Raw genomic sequence first — 24,464 nt, 5'->3', positions numbered from 1 at the left:
TCTTTTTGGATTGTTTGAAATAGTTTTAGAAGGAATGGTACCAGCTCCTCATTGAGTGTCTGGTAGAATTCGGCTGTGAATCCGTCGGGACCTGGGCTTTTTTGTGTGTGGTAGGCTCTTAATTGCTGCCTCGACTTCTGACCTTGTTATTGGTCTATTCATAGTTTCAGTTTCCTCCTGGTTTAGGCTTGGGAGGACACAGGAGTCCAGGAATTTATCCATTTTTCCAGGTTTACTAGTTTATGTGCATAGAGTTGTTTGTAATATTCTCTGATGATGGTTTGAATTTCTGTGGAATCTGTGGTGATTTCCCCTTTATCATTTTTTATTGCATCTATTTGTTTGTTCTCTCTTTTCTTTTTAATCAATCTGGCTAGTGGTCTGTCTATTTTGTTGATCTTTTCAAAAAACCAGCTCTTGGATTTATTGATTTTTTGAAGGGTTTTTCGTGTCTCAATCTCCTTCAGTTCAGCTCTGATCTTAGTTATTTCTTGTCTTCTGCTGGGTTTTGAGTTTTTTTGATCTTGCTCCTCTAGCTCTTTCAATTTTGATGATAGGGTGTCAATTTTGGATCTCTCCATTCTCCTCATATGGGCACTTATTGCTATATACTTTCCTCTAGAGACTGCTTTAAATGTGTCCCAGAGGTTCTGGCATGTTGTGTCTTCGTTCTCATTGGTTTCAAAGAACTTCTTTATTTCTGTCTTCATTTCATTGTTTACCCAGTCAACATTCAAGAGCCAGTTGTTCAGTTTCCATGAAGCTGTGCGGTTCTGGGTTGGTTTCTGTATTCTGAGTTCTAACTTAATTGCACTACGGTCTGAGAGGCTGTTTGTTATGATTTCAGTTGTTTTGCATTTGTTGAGCAGTGCTTTACTTCCAATTATGTGGTCAATTTTAGAGTAGGTGTGATGTGGTGCTGAGAAGAATGTGTATTCTGTGGATTTGGGGTGGAGAGTTCTGTAAATGTCTATCAGGTTTGCTTGCTCCAGGTCTGAGTTCAAGCCCTGGATATCCTTGTTGATTTTCTGTCTGTTTGATCTGTCTAATATTGACAGTGGAGTGTTAAAGTCTCCCACTATTATTGTGTGGGAGTCTAAGTCTCTTTGTAAGTCATTAAGAACTTGCCTTATGTATCTGGGTGCTCCTACATTGGGTCCATATATGTTCAGGATCATTAGCTTTTCTTGTTGTATCGATCCTTTTACCATTATGTAATGGCCATCTTTGTCTCTTTTGATCTTTGTTGCTTTAAAGTCTATTTTATCAGAGATGAGAATTGCAACTCCTGCTTTTTTTTGCTCCCCATTTGCTTGGTAAATCTTCCTCCATCCCTTTATTTTGAGCCTTTGTGTATTCTTGCATGTGAGATGGGTTTCCTGGATACAGCACACTGATGGGTTTTGGATTTTTATCCAATTTGCCAGTCTGTGTCTTTTGATTGGTGCATTTAGTCCATTTACATTTAGGGTTAATATTGTTATGTGTGAATTTGATACTGCCATTTTGATGCTAGCTGGCTGTTTTGCCCATTAGTTGTTGTAGATTCTTCATTATGTTGATGCTCTTAGCATTTAGTGTGATTTTGGAATGGCTGGTACTGGTTGTTCCTTTCTATGTGTAGTGCCTCTTTTAGGAGCTCTTGTAAAGCAGGCCTGGTGGTGACAAAATCTCTGAGTACTTGCTTGTTCGCAAAGGATTTTATTTTTCCTTCACTTCTGAAGCTCAGTTTGGCTGGATATGAAATTTTTGTTGAAAGTACTTTTCTTTAAGAATGTTGAATATTGGCCCCCACTCTCTTCTGGCTTGTAGTGTTTCTGCTGAGAGATCTGCTGTGAGTCTGATGGGCTTCCCTTTGTGGGTGACCTGACCTTTCACTCTGGCTGCCCTTAGTATTTTCTCCTTTATTTCAACCTTGTTGAATCTGACGATTATGTGCCTTGGGGTTGCTCTTCTTGCTGAATATCTTTGTGGTGTTCTCTGTATTTCCTGCATTTGAGTGTTGGCCTGTCTTGCTAGGTGGGGGAAATTTTCCTGGATGATGTCCTGAAGAGTATTTTCCAGCTTGGATTCATTCTCTTCGTCCCCTTCTAGTACACCTATCATACGTAGGTTAGGTCTTTTCACATAGTCCCACATTTCTTGGAGACTTTGTTGATTCCTTTTTGCGCTTTTTTCTCTGATCTTGGTTTCTCGTTTTATTTCATTGAGTTGGTCTTCGACTTCAGATATTCTATCTTCTGCTTGGTCAATTCGGCTATTGAAACTTGTGCATGCTTCACGAAGTTCTCATATTGTGTTTTTCAGCTCCTTTAATTCATTCATATTCCTCTCTAAGTTATCCATTCTTGTTATCATTTCCTCATATCTTTTTTCAAGTTCCTTAGTTTCTTTGCATTGATTTAATACATGTTCTTTTAGCTCACAAAATTTTCTCATTATCCACCTTCTGAAGTCTAATTTCGTCATTTTGTCACAGTCATTCTCCGTCCAGCTTTGCTCCCTTGCTGGTGAGGAGTTTTGGTCCTTTCTAGGAGGTGAGGTGTTCTAGTTTCGGGTGTTTTCCTCCTTTTTTTGCTGGTTTCTTGCCATCTTTGTGGATTTATCCACTTGTCGTCTGCGTAGTTGCTGACTTTTCGATTGGGTCTCTGAGTGGACACCCAGATTGTTGATGATGAAGTATTTCTGTTACTTGGTTTTCCTTCTACCAGTCTAGCCCCTTCACTGTACGACTGCTGAGGTCCACTCCAGGCTCTGCTTGTCTGGGGTGCACCTCTAGCAGCTGTGGCACAGTGAGGGATGCTACCAGTTTCTTTTTCTGCTATCTTTGTCCCAGGATGATGCCTGCCTAATGTCAGTCTTTTGGATATAGAGGGGTCAGGGAGCTGCTTGAGGAGACAGTCTGTACTTTATAGGAGCTCAATTTCTGAGCTGTGAGCTCTGTTGTTCATTCAGGGCTGTTAGGCTGCTATGTTTGATTCTGCTGCAACAGAGCTCATTAAAAAACCCTTTTTTTTCTCAAATCCTCTGTGTTGGGGGGTTCGGGCTTTATTTTTGGATGTCTGTTGAGGTGTCCTTTCCAGCTAGGAGGCAGACTAGCCACTGTTTGCCAGCCGAGGCTCAGCCCTGCTGTTGTGTGGTTTGTCCTGATGCTGCAGGCTCTGCTGTTCTGCTGTGGTCTCCGCCATGCCTTGCGGCAGAGTCTCTCTGTTGGAGTGGGTTGCCTCGGCAATGGCAGGCTGCGTCAGCAGTGGGCATGTATCTCAGTAGGGACGGGTTGCCTCGGCAACGGCTGGCTGCGTCAGCAGTGGGCGTGTATCTCAGTTGGGGCGGGTTGCCTCGGCAACGGCTGGCTGCGTCAGCAGTGGGCGTGTATCTCAGTTGGGGCTGGTTGCCTCGGTAATGGTGGATGCCCCTCCCCCACAGAGTGTCTTGGACCGTCTGGATGGAGATCGTTTGAAATCGCGGTTTTGTTCGTCCCACTGGGCTAGCCCAAACACTCTGTCCCTGCAATCCCCTGGGCTCGCCCACTGTCCAAGTCTCGTTCAGTCTCAAGTCCAGCCCTCTCAAGTCTCAGGTTGCTGGTTCAACAGGGCACCCAGACAAGCGCGCCCTGTGGGAAGCGCTGGGTAGGGCCGGCCGCTGCCACCCCGGCTGCTGGCTTCGCCAGGCAGAGGTACTGCCTGGCGTCCCGCATCTCCTTTATACTTGGGAATTTCCCCGTTCTGTGGGCCACTAAGATCAGTCTGGAAATGCAGCTCCGACTCACCTCTCCGTGGATTCAAGGAGAGCTCCAATCCTGGGTTGTTCTCACAGCGCCATCTTGAGTCCTCCCTGAGTCAATCTTCTTAATATCGCTCCAAATTTTTTTACATCTCTCTACCCCACTACTACTTTGGTCTAATCCATCAACATACTTTTCCCAAGTTATTGCAGTATTCCCTTAGCTGGTCACCTTGGGGCCAGTCTGACTCCACTCCTAGTATAAGACACTCTAAGCTTCTTGTTTTACCAAGCTTTCTAAGAACATTTTTACCAGAGCACAACTTGAAACACTGATTATTCTATTTGGAGTTCAGAATCATTAGCATTTTTATGACTCCTGTAGATGCTTTAAGGAGAGAGGCCAGAATGTGAGAGGATGGGGAAATGTAGAGAGCAGTGGGAAGGCAGCCTGAAGAATGCCTAAACCTCAGACTTTAGAACCATGTGGGTCTTCATGTGAATCCCAGCTTCTCCACTTTCCAGTATGGCTTGAACCAAATGTCTAAAACTTATTGAGGCTCATTTTCCTCAACTGTGAAATGGAAATAATAACTGCTTCAATAGGTAAATAGAAGAGTTAAAGGAGAACATTTATGGAAGGCTCTAAAACATAGCAATTAAGAATTTTCAGTTTGTCTCCTTTCCTTCCCTTGTAAGGGTTATAATCTCTAACCATCATGTATCTTGTAAGTATTCATATGCATATGTTTAAAACTCTCTGTAGGTTGCATGGTAGGAAGAGGAGTGGCAAAGAAATAACATGAGAACTCTTAAGAAACTTGAAGTTTACTTAAGCCAACCTAAGTAAATGCGCATCTATAAATGTCTATAAAACAAGCAATCTGTGATTGTAATGCGTGTAGTGGTAACAACTGAGTACATAACCAGGAAGGGCCTGAGTAAACAGGTCAACAAATACCTGCAGACAGAGTGTAAACAGATTTATATCAAGCAGTTTTAGATTTAGGCTACTCAGAGATTTAAAAATCATTGCTTGAAGTAAAACTTCCGAAAAAAACTTGTACATTTAGAGTGGCTTCAGGACATGCAGATTAGTGTTTAGAATGACTTCATACTCATTCATTTATCAAGCATTTATTGAGTGTGTACTCTGTGCTGGCTCTTAGACTATACGAATTATTTGCTACTCTTCTTACAGGAGATCAATGTTAATTCTCTACCTCTTAAAAATAGGTTAGCCTTAGGGACTTGATTGACCAATAGAATGAGAAGAAAGCAACATTTTGGGACAACCACAGCTAGGTTCTAAGAAGGTTTGCATCTTTCTCCTGGGTTTCTTGGCTCAGTCACTCTGGGAGAAGCCAACTACCGTGTAGAGTCATGTGTTAGTAAAGTGGCTCTCTAGAGAAAAAAACGTTTCTTGATTTGCAGTGTTTGCCAATTTTCATGGTGTAAATACTCCCACCATAGCTTCCAAAATGATAGCACTGAACACAGGTTTGGGAGAAGACATGCAGAATCAGCTCTTCTAAGCCAATACAGGCTGGTTCAAGCCCATGACTGTCAATTACTCTGAGACTAGCATATTGTCAGAAAGTCCAAGCTGGCCACATGGACAGGCTACGAGGATTGAAGCCCAACCAGTCCTCAGATTTTCCAGCCATTCAAACTTAGGCTCCAGATACATAAGGAAAGAAACCTTTCAATGACTCCAGATCCCATCACTATCTGATTGCCACTATATGAGAGATTCTGAACGAGAAACCCTCAGCTCAGCCCACTCCATGTACAGAATACTGAGTGATAAAAACAGTTTGTATTATCCAAGTTTGGGGGTGGTTTGTATGTAGCATTAGAAAATGGGAACAAGGTGGTAATCTTGTTTACTCAGAAGCCCACTGAGATCAAGCCCCTAAGGTAGGGTCAGGAATAGAAGAATCCATCCAGGTAGTTCTTTGTCGTTGCATATTTCCTGGCCTTATACCACTAACACAAATGTCTTAGTTAAAAAGCCTCAAGAGAGAGACTTATTTATTTTATTAAGTTTTACCGTGATAATAAAATCAGGGAAAAACATCTCTCACATGCACATAAGCACTATTCTCTCTTCATCTGCCTCCATACCTACCCACTCAACTCTCCTCATACAAGATTTTGCTGAAGATCTGTCTTGCCAATTGCTATACTGGCCATGCCTCGTCCTCTGCATGGAATTTTTTAGGGGAAGGAGGTAGAGCAGAGAAAATATGAAGTCAGGGAACTCCCCTGAGGTTCCACCTGAGGTCATGAGAAAAGAGTAGCAAAGAGGAGGATTTTAAACAGGCTTTGGTGAAGACACATAGACTAGTGGTTAAAAGTATGAATTTTGAAGTTAGATGACCTGGGTTCCCATCGGGATTCTGACATTTTCTAGTTGCTGGCCTTGGGAAAGTATCTAGATGTGTCTTCTTAGTTTCTTCTTCTTTAAAATCTGGATAATAATGCCATCTAACAAAGTTCATGTGATGATGATATTTGTAGAGTGCTTAGCACAGAGCCCAGTACATCTGTGTTATATAAATTAACAACAGCTAACAGTGGCAGTACGGAGAGCCTTGGAGCAGTACTGACGATACTATTGTTGCAAGTCCCTCAGCCACAGGCTCCCTGGCAAACCCAGAGCTTCAGTTGCTTAGTCACACTACAGGTGCCCAAGATAAGCATTCAATAAATACTTACATCACACTTAATATTTACATTCTGAATATCATTTCTACTGCCATTTCTTTTCTCTTTTTGCCCCTAAATGCATTTCCAAAGGCTTAAAAACATACCTGTGCATCCCATCATCTGTATCTAAAACAATATGAACTGGGACCATATTTTCTCATTTCTTGTGAGTCCTCTTACCTTCCACTGTGTAGCAGGTAGTTGAATAGTTCAGTGATTAATATATTATAACTATTACTATTTTTTACGTTGTGTTTAAGGAGAAACTGAAGTTAGATGACTTCTGCAGGGATTCAAAGCCCAGGGTACTCCAACAATTGTAGGTTTACCAGTATACAGATACATGTTACCACTTTGGTAGTTCAGGGTGAAGGATAAACTCACTCTTGTGAGAGCAAAATGTGAATGTTAAGTTCTCTTGCTTTATTCATACCTCGTGAATACAAAATTTTAATATATGAATTGATGTTTGACAGATTGGTCTCATTAAATTTATGTTTGGTCTACTTGTGGATTTTGTAAACAAAGAATCATGCAAACATTCTAGCTGTTAAAGAATAGCTGGTTTGTATACTTTTTAAAAACATTACAAAGTACTTATAGATTCATGAGTCTATGAGTGCCCCATTTCACACAGCCTTCCTCACTGTTAACGTTTACATACCTATAGTACAATATCAAAATCAGGTAATTGACACTGGTATAATCTACAGACCTTATCAGATTTTATTAGCTACGCATGTATTCATTGTGTATGAGTGTGTGTGTGTGTGATTGTATACAGTTTTTATCACATTAGCTTCATGTAACTATTGCCACATCAAAATATCACTAACTATATCATCACTGCAAGGCTTCTTTATGCTTCCCTTTAAAGCCATGGTCCCATCCCTAACCCTTCGAAACCATTAATCTGTTGTCCATCTATATAATTTTATTTCAAGAATGTTATATAATCATGCTAATATGTAACCTTATGATATTGGCTTCTTCCATTCAGCATAATAATCTTGAGATTTATCCAGGTTGTTTTCTGCACCAATAGTTGGTTCCTTTTTGTTACTGTGTTGAATTGCTTAGTATGTTGTATTGCACAGTTTGCTTACACATTCACTCACCCATTGGAGGACATTTGGGTAATTTCTAGTATTTGGCTGTTGCAAATAAAGATGCTATGAACATTCATTTATAAGTTTTTGCATGAACATAAATTTTCATTTATTTGGGATAAATGCCTGAGAATGTGATATCTGGGTTTTATGGTGAGTTTTCAGTTTTAAAAGAAACTGTCAAACGATTAATATTTATACAGAATGACCATAACATTTTATGTTACCACCAGCAATATATGAGTAATAGAGTTTTTCTGCCTCCTTCCCAGAATATGGTGTTATTACTATTTTTTATTTTAGTTATTCTGATAGATGGATAGTGATACCTCATTGTGGTTTTAATTTGTGTTTGCCTAATGGGTAATGTTTTCCTCTGTATTTTCATGTTGTCCTCTGTATTTTCTCTTCAGTGAAATGCCTATTTATGCTTTTTGCCCCAGTAAATGGTTCTGGGATATCTGGCTAGCTATATGCAGAAGAATGAAACCATACCTCTGCCTTTTACCATATACAAAAATTCACTCAAGATGAATTAAAGATTTAAATGTAAGACCTCAAAACTATAAAAATCCTAGAAGAAAACGTAGAAAATCAGTCTTGGCAAAGAATTTTTAGCTAAGTCCCCAAAAGCAATTGTAACAAAAAAGAAAAATTGGCAAGTTGGACCTAATTAAACTAAAAAGCTTCTGCACAACAAAAGAAACCAGCAACATAGTAGACAGACAACCTACAGAATGGGAGAAAATGTTTTCAAATTATGTATCTGACAAAGGTCTAAGATCCAGAATCTCTAAGGAAATTAAACAAGCCAAAACACAAATAACCCACTATTTTCTAGTTGGATTGTTTTTGTTGTTGGTTTTTTTTCATTGTTGAGTGTTTTGAGTTTTTTATATATTCTAGATAGAAGTCCTTTATTAGATGTATGGTTTGCAAATATTCTCTCCCACTTGGTAATTCCATCCTCTTGAAAGGGCTTTTCTCAGAGCAAAAATGTTAAATTTTCATGACACCAAATTTACCAATTTTTCCTTTAATGGATTGTGCTGTTAGTGCAAAGTTTAAGAACTTTTTGCCTGGCTCCAGTTCCCAAATATTTTCTATTTTTCTCTAAAAGATTTAGAATTTTATACTTCACATTTAGGTCTTTATTTTGAATTAATTTGTATATAATATGTCAAGTTTAGGTCAAATTTAATTTTTTTTTTTTTTTGCCTCTGTATGTCTAATTTCTCAAGCACCATTTGTTTAAAAGGCTCTCCTTTATTTGAATTGCTTTTGCACCATTGTCAAGAAATCAACTGAGCACCTCCCTGGTGCCCAGCATGGGATATATGGAAGATAAAAAGAAAACTCAGAGAAATCACTATGGTGTCTCAAGTTCTGAAGTCCCTAGCCAGTCAACTTTCTCTTTTCCATCTTTCAGAGTCCTTTTACAATCATCTGTTGAGTTATTTCCAGAGTATTTAGTTATATTTAGAAGAGAAGAAGAGGTAAAAGTGAATCTGTAACATCTTATCTCACAATAAACTTTTACAATTGAAAAATGGGAAGAGACAGACAATTTCTGGCAGGAAAAGCAATGAGAGAGGAAGTCTAGTCATATTAGCTAGATAATTAAAGCATGTCACAAAATATTAAAATACAAGTACAAAACTATAGAAATCAGTTGGAAAAAAATAAAGAGTCCAGAAAGACAGCTAACAAAAATGGCAATGTGGTGTTTCAACCCAGTGATATTGGGGGAAATGACATTTTGAAAGGAAAATTAAAGCTGGATTCCTGTCTCCAAATAAATTCCAGATTAATAACAACATATATTAAAAATTAAGCAATAAAAATAATTTTTAAATTGATAAATTGTTTAATGATCTTGAAGTAGAACAGAACTTTTTAAGCACGGCACTAAACTCAGAAGCTATACAAAGAAAAGACTGATACATAGAATTACTTAAAATATAAATAAAACATATGTGATGAAAGTAGTGTAAATGAAATCAGAATACAATGATAAATAGAAAAATACCATTTGCAACATTTATGCAATGAAGCAAAATACACTTTAAAATGTTTAAATAGTACATTCAATACAAAAAAGAAATTGCATCAAAATGAGCAAAGTACATGAACAGGCTGTTTAGAAGAAAAGAAATACAGATGGCCAATAAATATATGAAAGAAAGATAAACTCAGAACTTATAAAGCCCTAATTAAAACACTGAGAAAACCTTCTTCTTTTCATTATTTAAAAAAAATTGCAAATTTAATAAATGAGCCTTGTAAAAAAATATATGGTGTGAATAAAGTTTCCTTCTAAGTTTCACACTCTCAAACTTGAAATCTCACTTCCTTGCCTGGAAGTATCTCTATTAAAAGTCTACTGTTCCTTCAAGGCCTTTCTCTATGTGATTAAAAGTGTGCATGTATATCTTTCTTGGACAAAAGTTGAATTCCCTTTATAAATTACTTTGCACTGGCTTTTTACAATTTACATGTCAATTTACCAACTTTTCATATCAGTTTTTACAGAGTCATTTTATTTGTTTTAATGGCTATGTGAGATTTATAATATAACTATACCTTACTTTAATCATTTATGACAGCCATTAAAATGTTTTCTTTTTTTCATTACAAAAAAAAATGCCATATTACATATATCTTTGTGCTCTTATTCTGTAATTGCTTTCTGTAGGGTTGATACTTAGAAGTGAAATTGCTAAATCAAATGACACATGACTTTGTATATTAGAGAATGCGGATATGCCAAGTTGCCATTTAAAAACTGTTTTTAGTATATTTTTCTACCAAAGTATGAGAATATCTGTTTCTTCAGATAATCACCATTTCTTGATATCAATCTTTTAAAACATTTTGCCAATGTAATGAGTGAAAAAGAAATAGATATCAAGATTGTTTTAATTTGACTCTTTGAGTGTTGCATTGAATATTTTTTAACTTTTATAGTTCATATTTGTTAATCTAACAAGCCTTGTCTTGCTTTCTGTTGATTGTCAGTTTCTTACTGATATATAGAAACATTTTAAAATACAGATATTAATCTTTTATATACATGTTATAAATTTTACCTTGCATTTCTCTTATGATTATTTTACTTTTCTTTATTCTTTTTTTAAGAGAAAATTTAAATTTGATGTAGCCTAATGTGTCTATAGTTGTTTTGTGACTTCTAGATTTTATGTATTATTTAGTAAGATTTTTCCCACTTCAGAATTATAAAATTATTTCTTCTAACAAGTTTAGTTTTATTGTGAAGACTTTGATTCATCTTTAATTTTTATATGCTGTGAAATAGGAATCCACTTAAAACTGAATAGACAATTGTCCCAATAATTATCTCAATACTATTTATTGAATAGTGTATCCTTTTCCCACTAATCTGAAATGCCAATGTTTTTCATATACTAAATTCTATTGATTATTGTTTGGACTTCTTATTCTGTGCTAACAAATTATTTCTTCTAGTAACAAGATCACACTGTTTTAATTACTTTTGTTTCATACAGTGCTTTGTTTTATTATTTGGGAAAGTACATACTCAAATGCTTACACTGTTTTTCTTTATCAAAAATGTCTAGGCTAGGGTAGGGTGTGGGTATATGATAAAAAAAATTACTTAATAGTTATAACGTACATTATGTGAGTGATGGCTACCCTTAAAGCCCTGATCGCACCTCTATACAATCTATGCATGTTACAAAATTATACCTGTACCCCATAAATGTATACAAAAAGAAATTCTAGGCTAATAATCAAGATATATTAGGAAGACAAAAAGCCAGAGGGAAAATGTGTGTGTGTGTGTGTGTGTAAAAGAGAGAGATTTAAATATTTGAAAAAACATAGGCAGTATTTGGAGGGCACATAAAAAACAGCAATAGTTACCTCTAGGGAGTGGGACTATTGGGCATACTACTGATGAGTGAGTCGTCTCATTTTGGATATTTCCTCACTATGTATTCTTTAAAAAAATAGATATGCATTTCTTTTATAATGAAAAACAGTATCAGCTTCTCTGTGATAGAAACCCAAGTCTGTGTGAGGGCACATCCTGTGTATCACACAGTATTTCTCAGCTGTGGCTCCACATTAAAATTAGTTGGGAAGTTTTTAAGAAATATGAACACCCAAGGGCCTGCCTCCAAAGATTCTGATTTCATAGTCTGAGGGAGGGTCTGGGACATCAGCATATTTTAGAAGTTCCCCAGATAGTTTGAATGTGCAGCCTCAGCTAAGAACCACTGCTGTAGATGATGTGAGGCTTAAAAGGGTCCCCAGAAGGCCACTGTGTGATGGTATTTTCAGAATATAATTACTTGGGGATGTGATCCAAAGTAATCCATCACTTCTCGGTCAGGCTAAGTGCTGGCATGAGATTGAGAGCAAACAAGTCCAAGGGGAGATGTGGAAAAGAACTTTGCTCAAATATATATGAAAGCATCCCTCTCTATGGAAAGCAGTTATATTGAAAGGTAGACTCACTTAGGCTCCCTCAGCCCATAAAGGATTCTTGTAAACTAGTCATGACCGTCAGAGGTGCAGAGATCGTATGGAAAACCAGCAACAATGAAACAGCTGCACCTCAGAAGCCCAGACTGTGGCTGGTACCGGAGGGTTCTACCAGAGCTCTAGGAATCACAGTTATTTTGAGATCTCTCACAGGAGCCTTTCAAACGTCTTTCATCTGGAGAATCACTTTGTTAAAACGAAATGGCTTTTGGAAACCTGATGTGGAAAAATGATTGAGGAGGAGCTATTCCAACCCACATACCTCCCCCACCCAAAACACCTCCCTGAAGAAATATGAGAAGTGGCTGGAAACTCAATATTTGTAGCTCTGTCTCTCGCCCTCTGTTTTCTTTTCTGTACGTCTTCTGGTGGTTCTCCCTATCTGCTGATTCTGCCTCTATATTCCTGACAGAGGATCTGATTGGCTCAGCAATTGTCTGGTCTGATTGAGCGAGATTTTCAACACCAGGTAACTATGCAGATGGAGTCCTGTGCCCACCCCTGGTCAACTGGGCTAGAGAGGTGGTAGGGAGCAGAAGAAGAAATGGGGTGCTTGGGGATTAAACGAAGAATGTGTGGGTAAAATAGTTTCCCTTCGAAGGGAGAGTGAATGGAACATAAACCATAATTAACCTGTCTGGGCCAAGCATTAAGTCAGCCTTCAGTGAATATTGAATTAGAGGGGAGATTTCAACAGGTGTGAAATTGCTTAAATTAAAATAAACATGCTAAGGGGAAACCTACTGAAAATATGTAGAAATCTCTGAACACAATGTCGCCAAAGGTCTCTTCTCAATTTAAGAATCTAGGTTTTAAAAAGATCTTAAGCGCCTAGGAGGTCAGGAGAATGAAATTCATTTTCCTTTGGGATGGGGTCTGTACCATGTTTAGCTATTGAGCATATGAAATGTGAGTGGTTCAAATGGATGTGTGGCATAAGTGAAAATACACACCGCATTTTGACGTTTGGGATGGAAAAAAATCTAACATTTGCAATGATAATGTTTTATTTTGATTGCATGCTAAAATAGTATTGTGACTATAGCGGATTAAAAACATATACTATTAAAATTATTCTCACCTGTACTACTTGTTTTTAATGTGGTGTTATGGATTGAATGTTTGTGACATCACAAATTTGTATGTTGAAGCCCTACCCCTGGAAGAGATGGCATTTGGAGGTGGGGTTTTTAGGAGATGAATAAGTTTAGATGAGTCTTCACGGTGGGCCCACATTATGGAATTGGTATCCTTACAAGAACTGGAACAGTCTAGAGTGCTCTGTCTTTCCACTATGTGAGGACACAGGGAGAAGGTGGTCATCAGCAACCTAGGAAGAGAGTCTTTGCCAGAAAACAGAATTGACAGAACCTTAATCTAGAATTTCCCATCCTTCAGAACTGTGAAAAATAAATAATTATTATTGAAACAACCTAGACTCTGGTGTTTTATTATAGCAGCTGTAGCTGACTAACACATGTGGCTATTAGAATATTTGAAATTATTTGTGCAGCTCACATTCTCTTTTTAATAGACAGTGCTGGATTGGATGGCAACTGTGATGTTTTCCCCGTTCGGATTTGGCTGTAAAGATCTGCATATTAAGAACAGCCCTTTGCTGTGGGGCCAACGTCAATATCCTATTCTTGGCTGATAATCAGAGAGCTGTGGCAGTTTATCTTATCTGGCTCTTTGTCTCTTACCCTCATAGACTTCAGCCTAGCTCCTTTTCTCTCATAGCCACACTGAATCCTCTCCTGTGGTTTCCCAGCCTCCCACACCCGGTTGGTATTGTTTATGGCTCCATCTCAGCAAGTCCTTACAGAGCCTTCCTCTGCCTCTTAACCTCTGTTGCTCTTCCCTGACTCATTTATCCCCTCCCTTTCTAGAACTGGCTCATATCAATGGATTCATGTTTGCACTCTTACCCATTTCTTACACATCTTTTTTTCAGAGAAGTGTCTTCTAGTCCGCAGCTTTTTTTTTTTAGATAAATGATTCCTCACATTTCATTCTGTTTCCCTATGGAATGCAGTCTGCAGATGAGAAAAAGTCACTTCCAGAAGTGTATCTACTTCAAGTGTTAATAATGATAACAATAGAAACTACTATTGTGAGTTACTGAGTTTTTATTTCTGGCCAGGATCTGTACATTACAGACATTTCTTACCATAGCCCAACAAAGCATGTGCTATGAGCCCCTATTACAGACAGAAAAAACTAGGCCGAGTGATGTTTATATACCTTGCTCACAGATCACTGCTAGTAAATGGTAGATCTGAAATTTAAATCCAGATTAGTCTCTAAAGTCCTTGCTCTTATCCACCACATACATACTGCCACCCACATACTATATCACTTCCCAAGTTAAGCAACCAAGTTGGAATTCAATGCTGCATGACAAGTGAGGTCTATAAGCAAATATGCTGAAATGATAACAATACTACTATACATTCATGCACCGTTTTGATGATTCTCCAGTTGGCATCTTATTTTCACAAAACTCAAATGTGGAAGAATAAACTTTATGAGTTCTGTTTCATACCCCCAAAAAACTAAGCTCTGGGGAGATAAGGTGATTTGTTCCAAGTCATTACATTAAAAGGCCACAAACCAGATAAGAACCCAAATCTTCTGAAACATTTATTTTCCTTTTTCTTTGCTCATCAATGTCCTTGGGCATTGTGCTGCTTAGTGGCAGAAATTAATGACAAATCTTTTTTTATGATTGCTGATTTAACCCTGCTTTATGTGAGGAGTTTGCAGGTATAGACCCACCTGAGTTTCTCAGCTGTGGGTATATCAGTCTCCTTCATCCAACAAGAATTACCTGAACCTGAGTATGCCCATGCACTGTGCCAACAGTGGGAATAGAAGGGTGAACAAGATGTGACTTTGTCCTGAGAAGATACCTTCTAATGGGAGAGTATTATCCTACAATGGAAAAAAATCATTGTCCGAATGGAATATAAAAAGCTGTGAGAAGGACAAAGGGAGAAAAAAATAAGTCTGCCTGGCAGGGTTTCAAGTAGAGGAGACTTCTGAGTGTAGTCTCAATGGACTGACTTCAGAGATGAAAAGCCTGAGTCATTGAGAGTTCTGCAAAGGACCTCATAATTTTTAAACTTCACTAATTTCCTAAAAATATGCTTGTTGCCACATCTCCTTAGATAGAAGTAGCATAAATTATTTATTGGAATATTTAAAATATTAACATCAGTAAATCCCCCAGAAACTTCATAAATACTCTGCCCAGTTGGATAAACTAATCTGAAATAATGGTTTTCAAGTTGCTCTAATTCTACAAAGTCAGTAAGAATTCCTGGAAACAAACAGGAAGCCCAGAATAAGTATCTCAACTCTCTAAACATCAGCCATTTTATACAGAGTAGGATACCATCCCTCTAGCATTTCATGTACTTTTATTGAGGTAAAAAGGCCTTTTTTTTTTTTTTTCTCACAGTGAATACCTAGAATGTTTTTCTCTTGCAACAAGTGTAAGATAAAATTCAGGTGCCACTGAATTTTATCACTTGAATATTAAGAGCAAAGATGTAGATTCTGATATGTTTGGAAATATTTGGAGATAGAAGGAAAAGAACCTTTCACGTGTAGAAATGGAAACTCATCAGAACCAAACCCTTGGAACAGCCCAAGAGGAGACTTCCCTCTGTTCTACTGTGGTCCACAGGCTGCAGATGATTGGGATTTTTGGGTATCTAGACCTAGAAAATGGAGATCTTAAGTATTTCCGGGAGAGAAGGAAGATCCCATTGTGTAACCTCTCCTCTCATGCTTTAGTGGGTTGTTTGGCTTGTCTTCTGGGTGTGACCAGATAGGTTTACACCCTCTACTTGTAACCAAGATGGAATTTTCCTTCTGATTCCCGACTCACTGAAGAAGGAGAGGTCCAGATCTGCAAGGCTTGGAGAGCATCTTTCATTCAAGCAGGCTTTGAAGGACAGAACAAGGGGCAGGAGTTCCAGGAACAGCTCAGCAGCACTGAGGATTGATGGTGAATGTCAATATTTTGTTGAGAATCTAAAAATGAACTGTTTCACAGAGGTGTTCAAAAATGTAATGGGCTATCTGAGGAGGGAGTGAGCTCCTTATCACTGGTATTATTTAAGTATTGGCTGAATAAGAATATACTGGAAAGTCATGCGTAAGGCAAGAGTTGGACTAAGGGCCCTAAGATCCATTTCAACTTTCAGATTTCATTATTTGCAGATCCTTGGTTTACCCAGTGTATGTGTCTGTGCTTGGACATACCATGTTGTTCTGTAATGATATGTTCATATGCATGTCTCTCTGACAAGCTTGAAAACTACTTGAAGAAAGGAACAATATTTGTCATTTTCCTATTCCATGTGTTTAGTGCAATGACTGGTACCTAGGAGACACCAAGTCAGTATTTATCAAATGGATGAATGAATGAATTCATTTTTGTCAGTATATATACATTTATGTATATCCTGATTTATAGATTTATACTGTAAGTTACCAGTAAATACACTTGTTTGTGTGATGCTGTTCATACGCATTAGAGCCAAGAGTTGTTTGAATACCTGAATGATGGAATATGCTACCTAAATCCTCAGACATAGTACTTCTGGTTAATTAATTCCCTCTTTACAGATGGGGCCATAAATTGGAGTTAAGGGACAGCCAATGTATGACCAGCGTTTTTCTGAATTTGTATTTCTAGATCAGTCACCAGTGCCAGAAATGGCCCTAGAAGTGGTGGTTAGAGGTCCCAGTGTAACTTGACTGCATTAGGTGGCAGGTGTCTCCTGTGGGTAACCAAGAATTTAAATTCATCCCAACCTTGGGGAAGGAGGCAGGAGTGTAAGTGGCAGGGACTCCTGTGGCATGCTGGGTAGAAGGGCATGTATCTAAGCTGAAGTGTGAGAAGAGGTGGGGGAAATCTCAGCAAGTTAGACTGGATAAGGAGGCCAGAATGGGACCAAGAAGCAGAGGCACATAGAGTGTGGTTTTGAGATGGAAAAATTTTCAGAGAAGCTGAGGCGATGGGTGAGGTTGCAGACCTCTTTAAAAAGAATAGTTTTTAAAAAGACTTGTTAGCTGAAATACACTTGTGCCAAACAGCACTATTCATTCATGTAGTCATTCATTCAGCAAATCTATATTGAGTGCCTACGTTATGACAGCACTGTGCAAATGTTAGGGTCAAATACAAATAAAGTACGATCCTTGCTCTCAAGTACATAACTATGAACTAAACTATAGACATATTAACAGAAAATTGCAGTGCAGTGTGATAAATACTATAATAAGGTAAGCACAGGGAGCCTGTCGAAGCCTCTCAGGAACACATAACCAAGTCTGAGATGAGATGTGAAGGTTAAGTTGTAGTTAGCAAGGTGAAAAGGGTAAACAGGAAGAACAATCTTGCTAGAGCTCTAGGAATGGCTGAATATACAAAAGACCTAAAAAGGGAGCTTATTCAGGGACTGCAAATGCCTTGTAATAGTTGTGCATTACATACCATGTTAAATAGTCCAGACTTTCTCCTGGAAGCAATGAATAACTGGAGTATTTTAATCAAGAGGTGACATGATCAGATGTGTGCTTTAAAAATACTACTACAACCAAATTGTGGAGAATGGATTGGAGGAAATGAAGAGCAGGTACTCCCTAAAGTTGTCACAGTGCTCAGTGGGAGATGATGGTAGTTCAACAAAAGCCGAGGCAAGGAAAACGGAAGCAGATAGATTATTGAGACATTTGAAAGAATGGACAAAGCATGGTGATCAGCTGGATGGGAGATGTAATAAGTCAAGGATGGCCAAGTTTCTGGTTTGGGCAGCTGGGTAGATGGCTCTAGAGGTAGACCCATAAAAAAGGAGGATGTGTCAGTTTCAGGAGAGTTCTGGTCTAAGGGAGCCAGAGGTTTAAACCTTCTTAAATCCAAAGGGCCACTCTGCTGGTCTGTCTTACACCACTCGATCAGTGTAGAAAAATCTCCTTTCAGAGCTTTATGAGATCTAATATCTGGGTTGGGTCCTCACCCACTCTAGGCATTATCATTTATTCATCCATTCAATCAACCAATATTTATGAAATGCCAATTATGTATTCAGAGTATTCCATTATTCTATAGACCCCAATGTCCATCTATGCAGGTAGCTTAGTTCTAAAAAAGTGACTCTCAAAGCCAGAATTATAGCTTTACGTTTTTGATAGTTTTTCCCACTCACCCCACCCCAACTTATCAGGCATATTAGTGTTTGTGCTTCACTGCTTTAGCGGAAAGTATTTATTCACTCCCTGTTTCCACTGTTGCATTATGTTTTTACATTAAATTCTCATGGTTCCATTACATTTTAGTTTCTTCTTCATGGACTTTGTCTATGGTAGAGTTTCGACTTGGGTGGAGGTGAAATACCTAATAGAAATCCTTTAATAAGTTATTTTATATGGCCAGAGGCCTGAAAACTCTTTTCTAGGTGTCAGAGTCTCCTGAGCAAATCTGGGGCCTCCTGTGGTTCAAGGGAGGTGTTGGAATTTCAGTCACAGATGTGATGGATCAAAGCCTTCCTGAAAATACTTGTGTTTGATGCCATTTCAATTTACATTTAGTGCTTGGTTTTCCCAAGATAAGGTGTGAAATTCAAGCATCAGAGAAACCAGCAGGGGTTGCCGGTTGAAGTTAATCAAACACTTACATTGAGTCTATGTAGTTCAGATTAATAAAAAAAATCATGGATGTGAGAGCCTAACCTCACACATTTGTATCATCTTGCAAATCTGTTTCCTGGAAGCCAGAGGGTGCCTAGGCCACTGGGCCAAGAGAGATGGAGAATCTACTTTGAAAACTACTCTTCTGTTAATCACTAAAGCCTATTTTTGTCAAACAAAGCTCTTGGAATCTCTATTTCACTTCTCAAAGATACTGCAAAGATTAATGAAGTGATTTTGAATTACCTGCTATAAATAAGTGTTGCTTTTTAAGGATGTAGTATTATTGTTAATGTTATTTCATAATCAGTGAAAATATAAAATGTTTGATATTTAGTTCAGTTGATTAAATGATAATACCAGTGTGATTATGGCCCAAGATTGGATTTTTACTCCAGACATGTTTTTAGTTTTGCACAGAGAATGTGTCTTGTTCAATAGCTGACTACTTCTAGCCTCAATCAGCCACCTCTCATGTGCTGATGTCTCAGTTAGCTAATGGATAAATAATGCAACTTCCTCAATCCACTGACATGGGTAGATAGGTAGCCTTTGCATGCAAAAGCATATTATTATAGGCTGCAAGTCTTGGAAGCCTGAACAGGTCTTTGCAAGAGGATATTAAGCCCAGAGAAAGTACCTGGTTTGCCCAAAGTCATCCAATTAATGCAGAGTCACGGCTAAAATCTGGATTTATTAGTAAGTGCAACGTTCTCACTATTGCATTGTGCCATATTTATTCTGGTCTAGAATTCACCTCTAAAACTTTTGGGTACTTGGAGCCCGGTGTGGTGGCTCATGCCTATAATCCCAGCACTTTGGGAGGTCGAGGTGGGAGTATTCTGAGGTCAGGAGTTTGAGACCAGCCTGACTAACATGGTGAAACCCTGTCTCTATTAAACATACAAAAATTAGCTGGGCGTGGTGGCACACACCTGTAATCCCAGCTATTCAGGAGGCTGAGGCAGGAGAATGTCTTGAACCTGAGAGGCGGAGGTTGCAGTGAGCCGAGATTGCCCCATTGCACTCCAGCCTGGGTGACAGAGTGGGGCTCTATCTCAAAAACAAACAAACAGAAAACAAAAAAACTTTTGGGTACTTGGATTCAAGACAAATTGCTAGAGAAGCAGTATCCAATAAAATGCACTACATTCTTTCGTACTTCCTAGTATTTTATTCGATATTGCAATTTGTTTGCTGCATCTCACATGGGTATCATACTTCTCTAGGCAGACAGCCAAAAAGCAACAAGTCAATCTACCATGTCTTCTGTCTGGCAGCCAGTGCAGGAACCTGCAGGGCAACTCTGAACAGCATTCTAGAGACTAAATCAAGCCAACTGGGCTGATTACAGCAAAGGATGATTGGTGCCTATCCTAATTAGGCTGACAGGACTTCTCCTATGTGGACGTCCCACTTGCTGCATTCATGGATGTGGTTCAATTATTCAACCACTTTCATTTGAGAACCTGCTACATGCAGAGGGTTATCAAGATCTCTTTGTAATATGGGCAAGAGTTTGGTCATGAGTTGTAATCAACCCAGGTACAGTTTGCCTATAGAGCAATTCCTTGGGCTAGCCTTCTCAGCAGTGGCCAGTAGGTTGAAAATGATCTTTTTGCGAAAACCAAGAGCCCTCGTGACTGTGTCTTTCTATCACAGTTTTCAAGAGGAAAAGAAAAGTTGGTCTCCATGGTCTTTCTTGGCTCTGAAACATTCTTTTAAAATAATATTTATTGCATACCTTTTTCAGATTACAAAAGCAATACATGTTCATTGCTGAAAATGCAGAAAATGCAGAAAATGACAAAGAAGATAAAAGGTAGTCATAATTCTAATACAATTAAAACTGCTTCCAACTTCTTATTTCAAATTTTTTCAGTCTGTTTTTTAGGCAAATGTAAGAGTATCTATCTTTTAAATGAAATTGAGATCCCACTATATCCTGCCCTGAAATTCTAGGAGTCTATAAAGTATACAGAACTAAATAGTAAATTTCTTGCTCAAAGCCTGGCATACTATAGTCATTCCATAAACATCTGTTAACTGAATGGAGAGGAAAACCTGGTTTGTGGGCTTGAGCAACTTCACACTGAGGCCTTGCCCAAATCTAGACAACAAGCTTTGTGTGCCAAAGCAATGAAATGAGCTAGAAACTGACCACTTTTTCTTTAAGAAAGCTTCCCTTCCCCAAGAGAACATCAATGGTAATTCACACCCCTTTTTTGTATTCATTATATATTTCAGGAGACTGCTTCCATTTGATGTGAAAGCTACACATACAAGGGACTTGCTGGAAGCATGGACCTCAATGAAAAATGGACTTTAGAGGAAGGAGCCTGGTTATCCCATGCTGGAATTCATCCTTTTGCCAACACCAGAGGGGGTATGGCCATTTTTGATGTCCCTGATAGCATGGTACTCCTCCATTTCTGCACCTCATTATGTCAATCTGCTGTACTCAATAAGTGCCCAGCCTGTTTGTCTTTTCAAAAGCAGCCAAGTGGAGAGGAGAGGGAATGGATTTTGAAGTTAGACAGACCTGGGTTCAGATCCTGAATTCACTACTTAAAAGTTTTATGGCTTTAAGAAAATCTGTCATTCCCTGGGCTCTAACATGAGAGTAAGAATGCCCACTTTGCAGGGTTATGATGAGGACCATCAGCTGTCATTTAATAAGCCCTCGCCCTGGCCAGGTGGCAAGTTGGTCAGACATCTTTGAGCACCTAACATATGTCAGGCACTGTGTTCCTGTTTTGCTTATCTCTCCTCTCAGCAACCTGCAAACATTCAAGTTGAGGATAAAGCAACCAGTCTAAACAGAGTAGATCCGCTCTTTACCTTCTTTATGATTATCTGATTAATGTGGCTCAGCATTAAATGGTGGAGATATTGTTACTTTCCTGGAGCAGAGCATACAAATATAAGAACCATAACTTGACAGAGAGCTGTGGTTCTCTTTCAGGTCTAAGAATCCACTCTCTCTTGCATCCCTCAAATCTGATAGAGACCTACTTTGATGGTAGGAGCTACCATAGATGGGTGATGAAAGGTTGCTGAGGTTAATGCACTCACAGATGTTTTCACAGGGATCTGTCTCCCATTTGTTTGTTGTTTATTATTTATTCGACAAATATTATTGAACATATATTTTATGCCAAGCACTGGTAATACGAGAGAGAGCACAAGATTGACATAGAGAACAGCAGACTACTCTCTGATGTGCCCACCTCTAAAAGAGGGTAACTTATATGTCAACAAACATTTGCATATCTTCTGAACTACACCAGCATATGTCTTCCAACCAAGACTGCTGCACACAATGACATACTTTCCAAAGGGAAGACAGGAAGCTTTGGGAAAGGAAATTTGGATGCATTCCACCCAAAAACCAATTGTTATTTGTTCCTGTGCACTGTCATGCTGTCGTTCTAGCCACTTTTTAGAAGTCCTTAAGCCAGCATCTCTTCACACCCCATGGAAAAAAGCTGAACCTCCCTAGCTCAACACACAGCCCTTCAGGACCTGACCTCTGCCTGCCTCTCTAGTGTCATCTCCTGCTGCCCATCACTAATAGCAACTCCCTCCCTCTCACTGTGTCAACCTCTACCTGGATCCCTGAATATTCCTGCCATCACACACCTGTGCATCTTTGCTAAGGCTGCTATTATCATCTCTCTTCCACTTGGTCAGTTCCTGCTCATCTTTGAAGCTTCTGCTTAAGTCGTCTGTTCTGGGATCTCTTCCTGCCACCACCTCCTACCAACCCCCATCCTGGTCTAAAGGAGAGTCCCTCCTCCCTCCTCAGTGCTGCCACAGCCCCTGCAGATTCCCATGTCACAGCACATATCACACTGTATTGTGCTTGTCTGTATCCTGAACAGCCTGTGTGCTTCTTGAGACAGATGACTTGTTTTATTCATCTTTGCATCCCTTTAACCGTAGCATGGCAAATTTGTGGTGTATATTTGATGGCTGGATGAATGAATTAATGACAATGGGACCACATCCTCTAAAATGTCTCTGCCTTCATTGAAAGCCTTTTTTTTTTGGCTCTGGGAACCCATCTGATTGTATAACTGCTTCTGGCATCACCACATCACTTCACCTTGCTTTCAGCACACCTATACCATTTGATTCAATGACCCTAGGCTTGTTACCAAAGCCTAAAGGCAGAGGAGAGAAAGAAAATGTGGTTTTCCCACTGGTGCTTGCTGCTTTTGTAACATAGGCAACAGAATCATCCATCAGAGAATTTCAGAACTGAAAGAAGCCTTAGGGATCACAGTAACAAAGTGGTGGCTAAAAACTGCACACTGTGACCGTCTCTAAGCACTGTCTTGTCCCTCTGTGAGTTTACCACGTCATCTATCTGCAATCTTTGGGGCAAGGCTGGAAAATAGGAAGGAAAGGTCTGCCTAAAGGGGAGGCGCTGCTCTTGGGTAAGTGATGAGCTGCTGGGGCTGAGGGAAAAGCTTAGTTCTGTAGGCAACAGTAATACCCGGTTCCAGTTCAGATAATCAGTCTATATCCTGCAAGGATGAAGGCATCCAAGACAAAGTATGGCAGTGTTGTGGTAAGTGAGTGAAGCACAGACACAAGGAATCAATGTGGCTGAAATCTGAAAATCCTGTGGGCAGCTGATATTACGGTGGTTCTCAGAGGCTGGGGCTGAGATTCAGGAAAGGTGCAGGTCCTTAGAGGACTGAGTTAGGTGCCAAAATGGGAACCTACTGAAGTCTTTAAGTGGGATGAGGAAACTGGCACTCAGAGATGAAGTGTGCTGTGCCAGAGCTAAGTCAGAAATGGACAAATTATAGAAAAATATTTTAAGCATATATTAGGTATATAATTTTGCAAGATGTTACAGTAAGCCTTTTTTGTATATATATAGACTATCTCAATTAATTCTCACAACAGCTTTATTCTCATTTTGTGACTGAAGAAACTGAGCCTGAAGAGGCTGAGAAACATGTACAACATCATCCAGCTCACAAATGGCAGAGTTGGAATTTGAATTGAGGTCAGTCCAATCCTAGCCATCATAAGCTACTGTCCCTCAAATTCTTTCTCCCACATTCCCTACTCTGCCTTCACAGCTTAAGGCTCTGGTGGTCCAGTTGCAAACTTGTATTGCTAGTTTTTGCTTGTCACATCTGAAATGAGAACTAGTCCTAAGCAGGGCCGGAAAACAAACAGTGCTGTTGTAACGTGCATTCTCATCCAAGTCCACAGCACGGCTCTCCCCTACAGTCATCTTAGCTCATGTATTGCCAAGGTCTTGACCGACCTGCTTTAAAGCAACTTTCTTTGATATTCCATTTTCCCACCTCACCTCTCCCCACCACTGGCTAGTGCCAGCTGTTCTATCTCTGAGGCTCAATATGGACTGGTGGTGTTTGCATTTCTAGTGAAGTACCAGGGAAAGCCCTGGAGTGTCCAAGCTCCAAGGTTTTGTTGTTGGCTTCCTGTAGTCCTCAGAGAATTGCCTTATCTGCCAGGGAGGCTCATCATTCTGTTGAGTCATAGGCCTTGAGGCAGATCCACACATCTGCCCTTGTATTATCCTCAGAGCATCTCCAGCTGTAATTGGGTAGGAAAACTTCCAGAAAGCTGGCTGTGGAGAGCCCAGGAGGATGCCTGGGGGTGATAAGGAGTTTCTGAAGGAAAGTCCCTCTTTCACTCCTG

The 24,464-nt window shown here is 39.2% G+C and overlaps 1 protein-coding gene across 6 annotated transcripts in view; it reads left to right on the top strand.

Annotated features, from left to right (window-relative positions):
• AMOTL1 (angiomotin like 1) overlaps positions 1–24,464 on the top strand; it is a 176,040-nt gene that overhangs the window by 4,240 nt on the left and 147,336 nt on the right. For 3 of the 6 annotated variants that reach the window (XM_078339926.1, XM_078339927.1, XM_035265224.3), the window contains exons 2-3: positions 20,530–20,598; positions 21,024–21,162. In XM_078339926.1, coding sequence (XP_078196052.1) covers positions 21,078–21,162 — 85 coding nt within the window. In that variant the 5' untranslated portion in view covers positions 20,530–20,598; positions 21,024–21,077. The remainder of the gene's footprint in view (positions 1–20,529; positions 20,599–21,023; positions 21,163–24,464) is intronic. The other 3 variants (XM_035265226.3, XM_035265229.3, XM_035265223.3) reach the window with 1 other exon arrangement.

Source organism: Callithrix jacchus, chromosome 10 (assembly GCF_049354715.1).
Source record: "Callithrix jacchus isolate 240 chromosome 10, calJac240_pri, whole genome shotgun sequence".
Classification (NCBI taxonomy): domain Eukaryota; kingdom Metazoa; phylum Chordata; class Mammalia; order Primates; family Cebidae; genus Callithrix; species Callithrix jacchus.
This window is presented reverse-complemented; position numbering and strand designations above follow the sequence as displayed.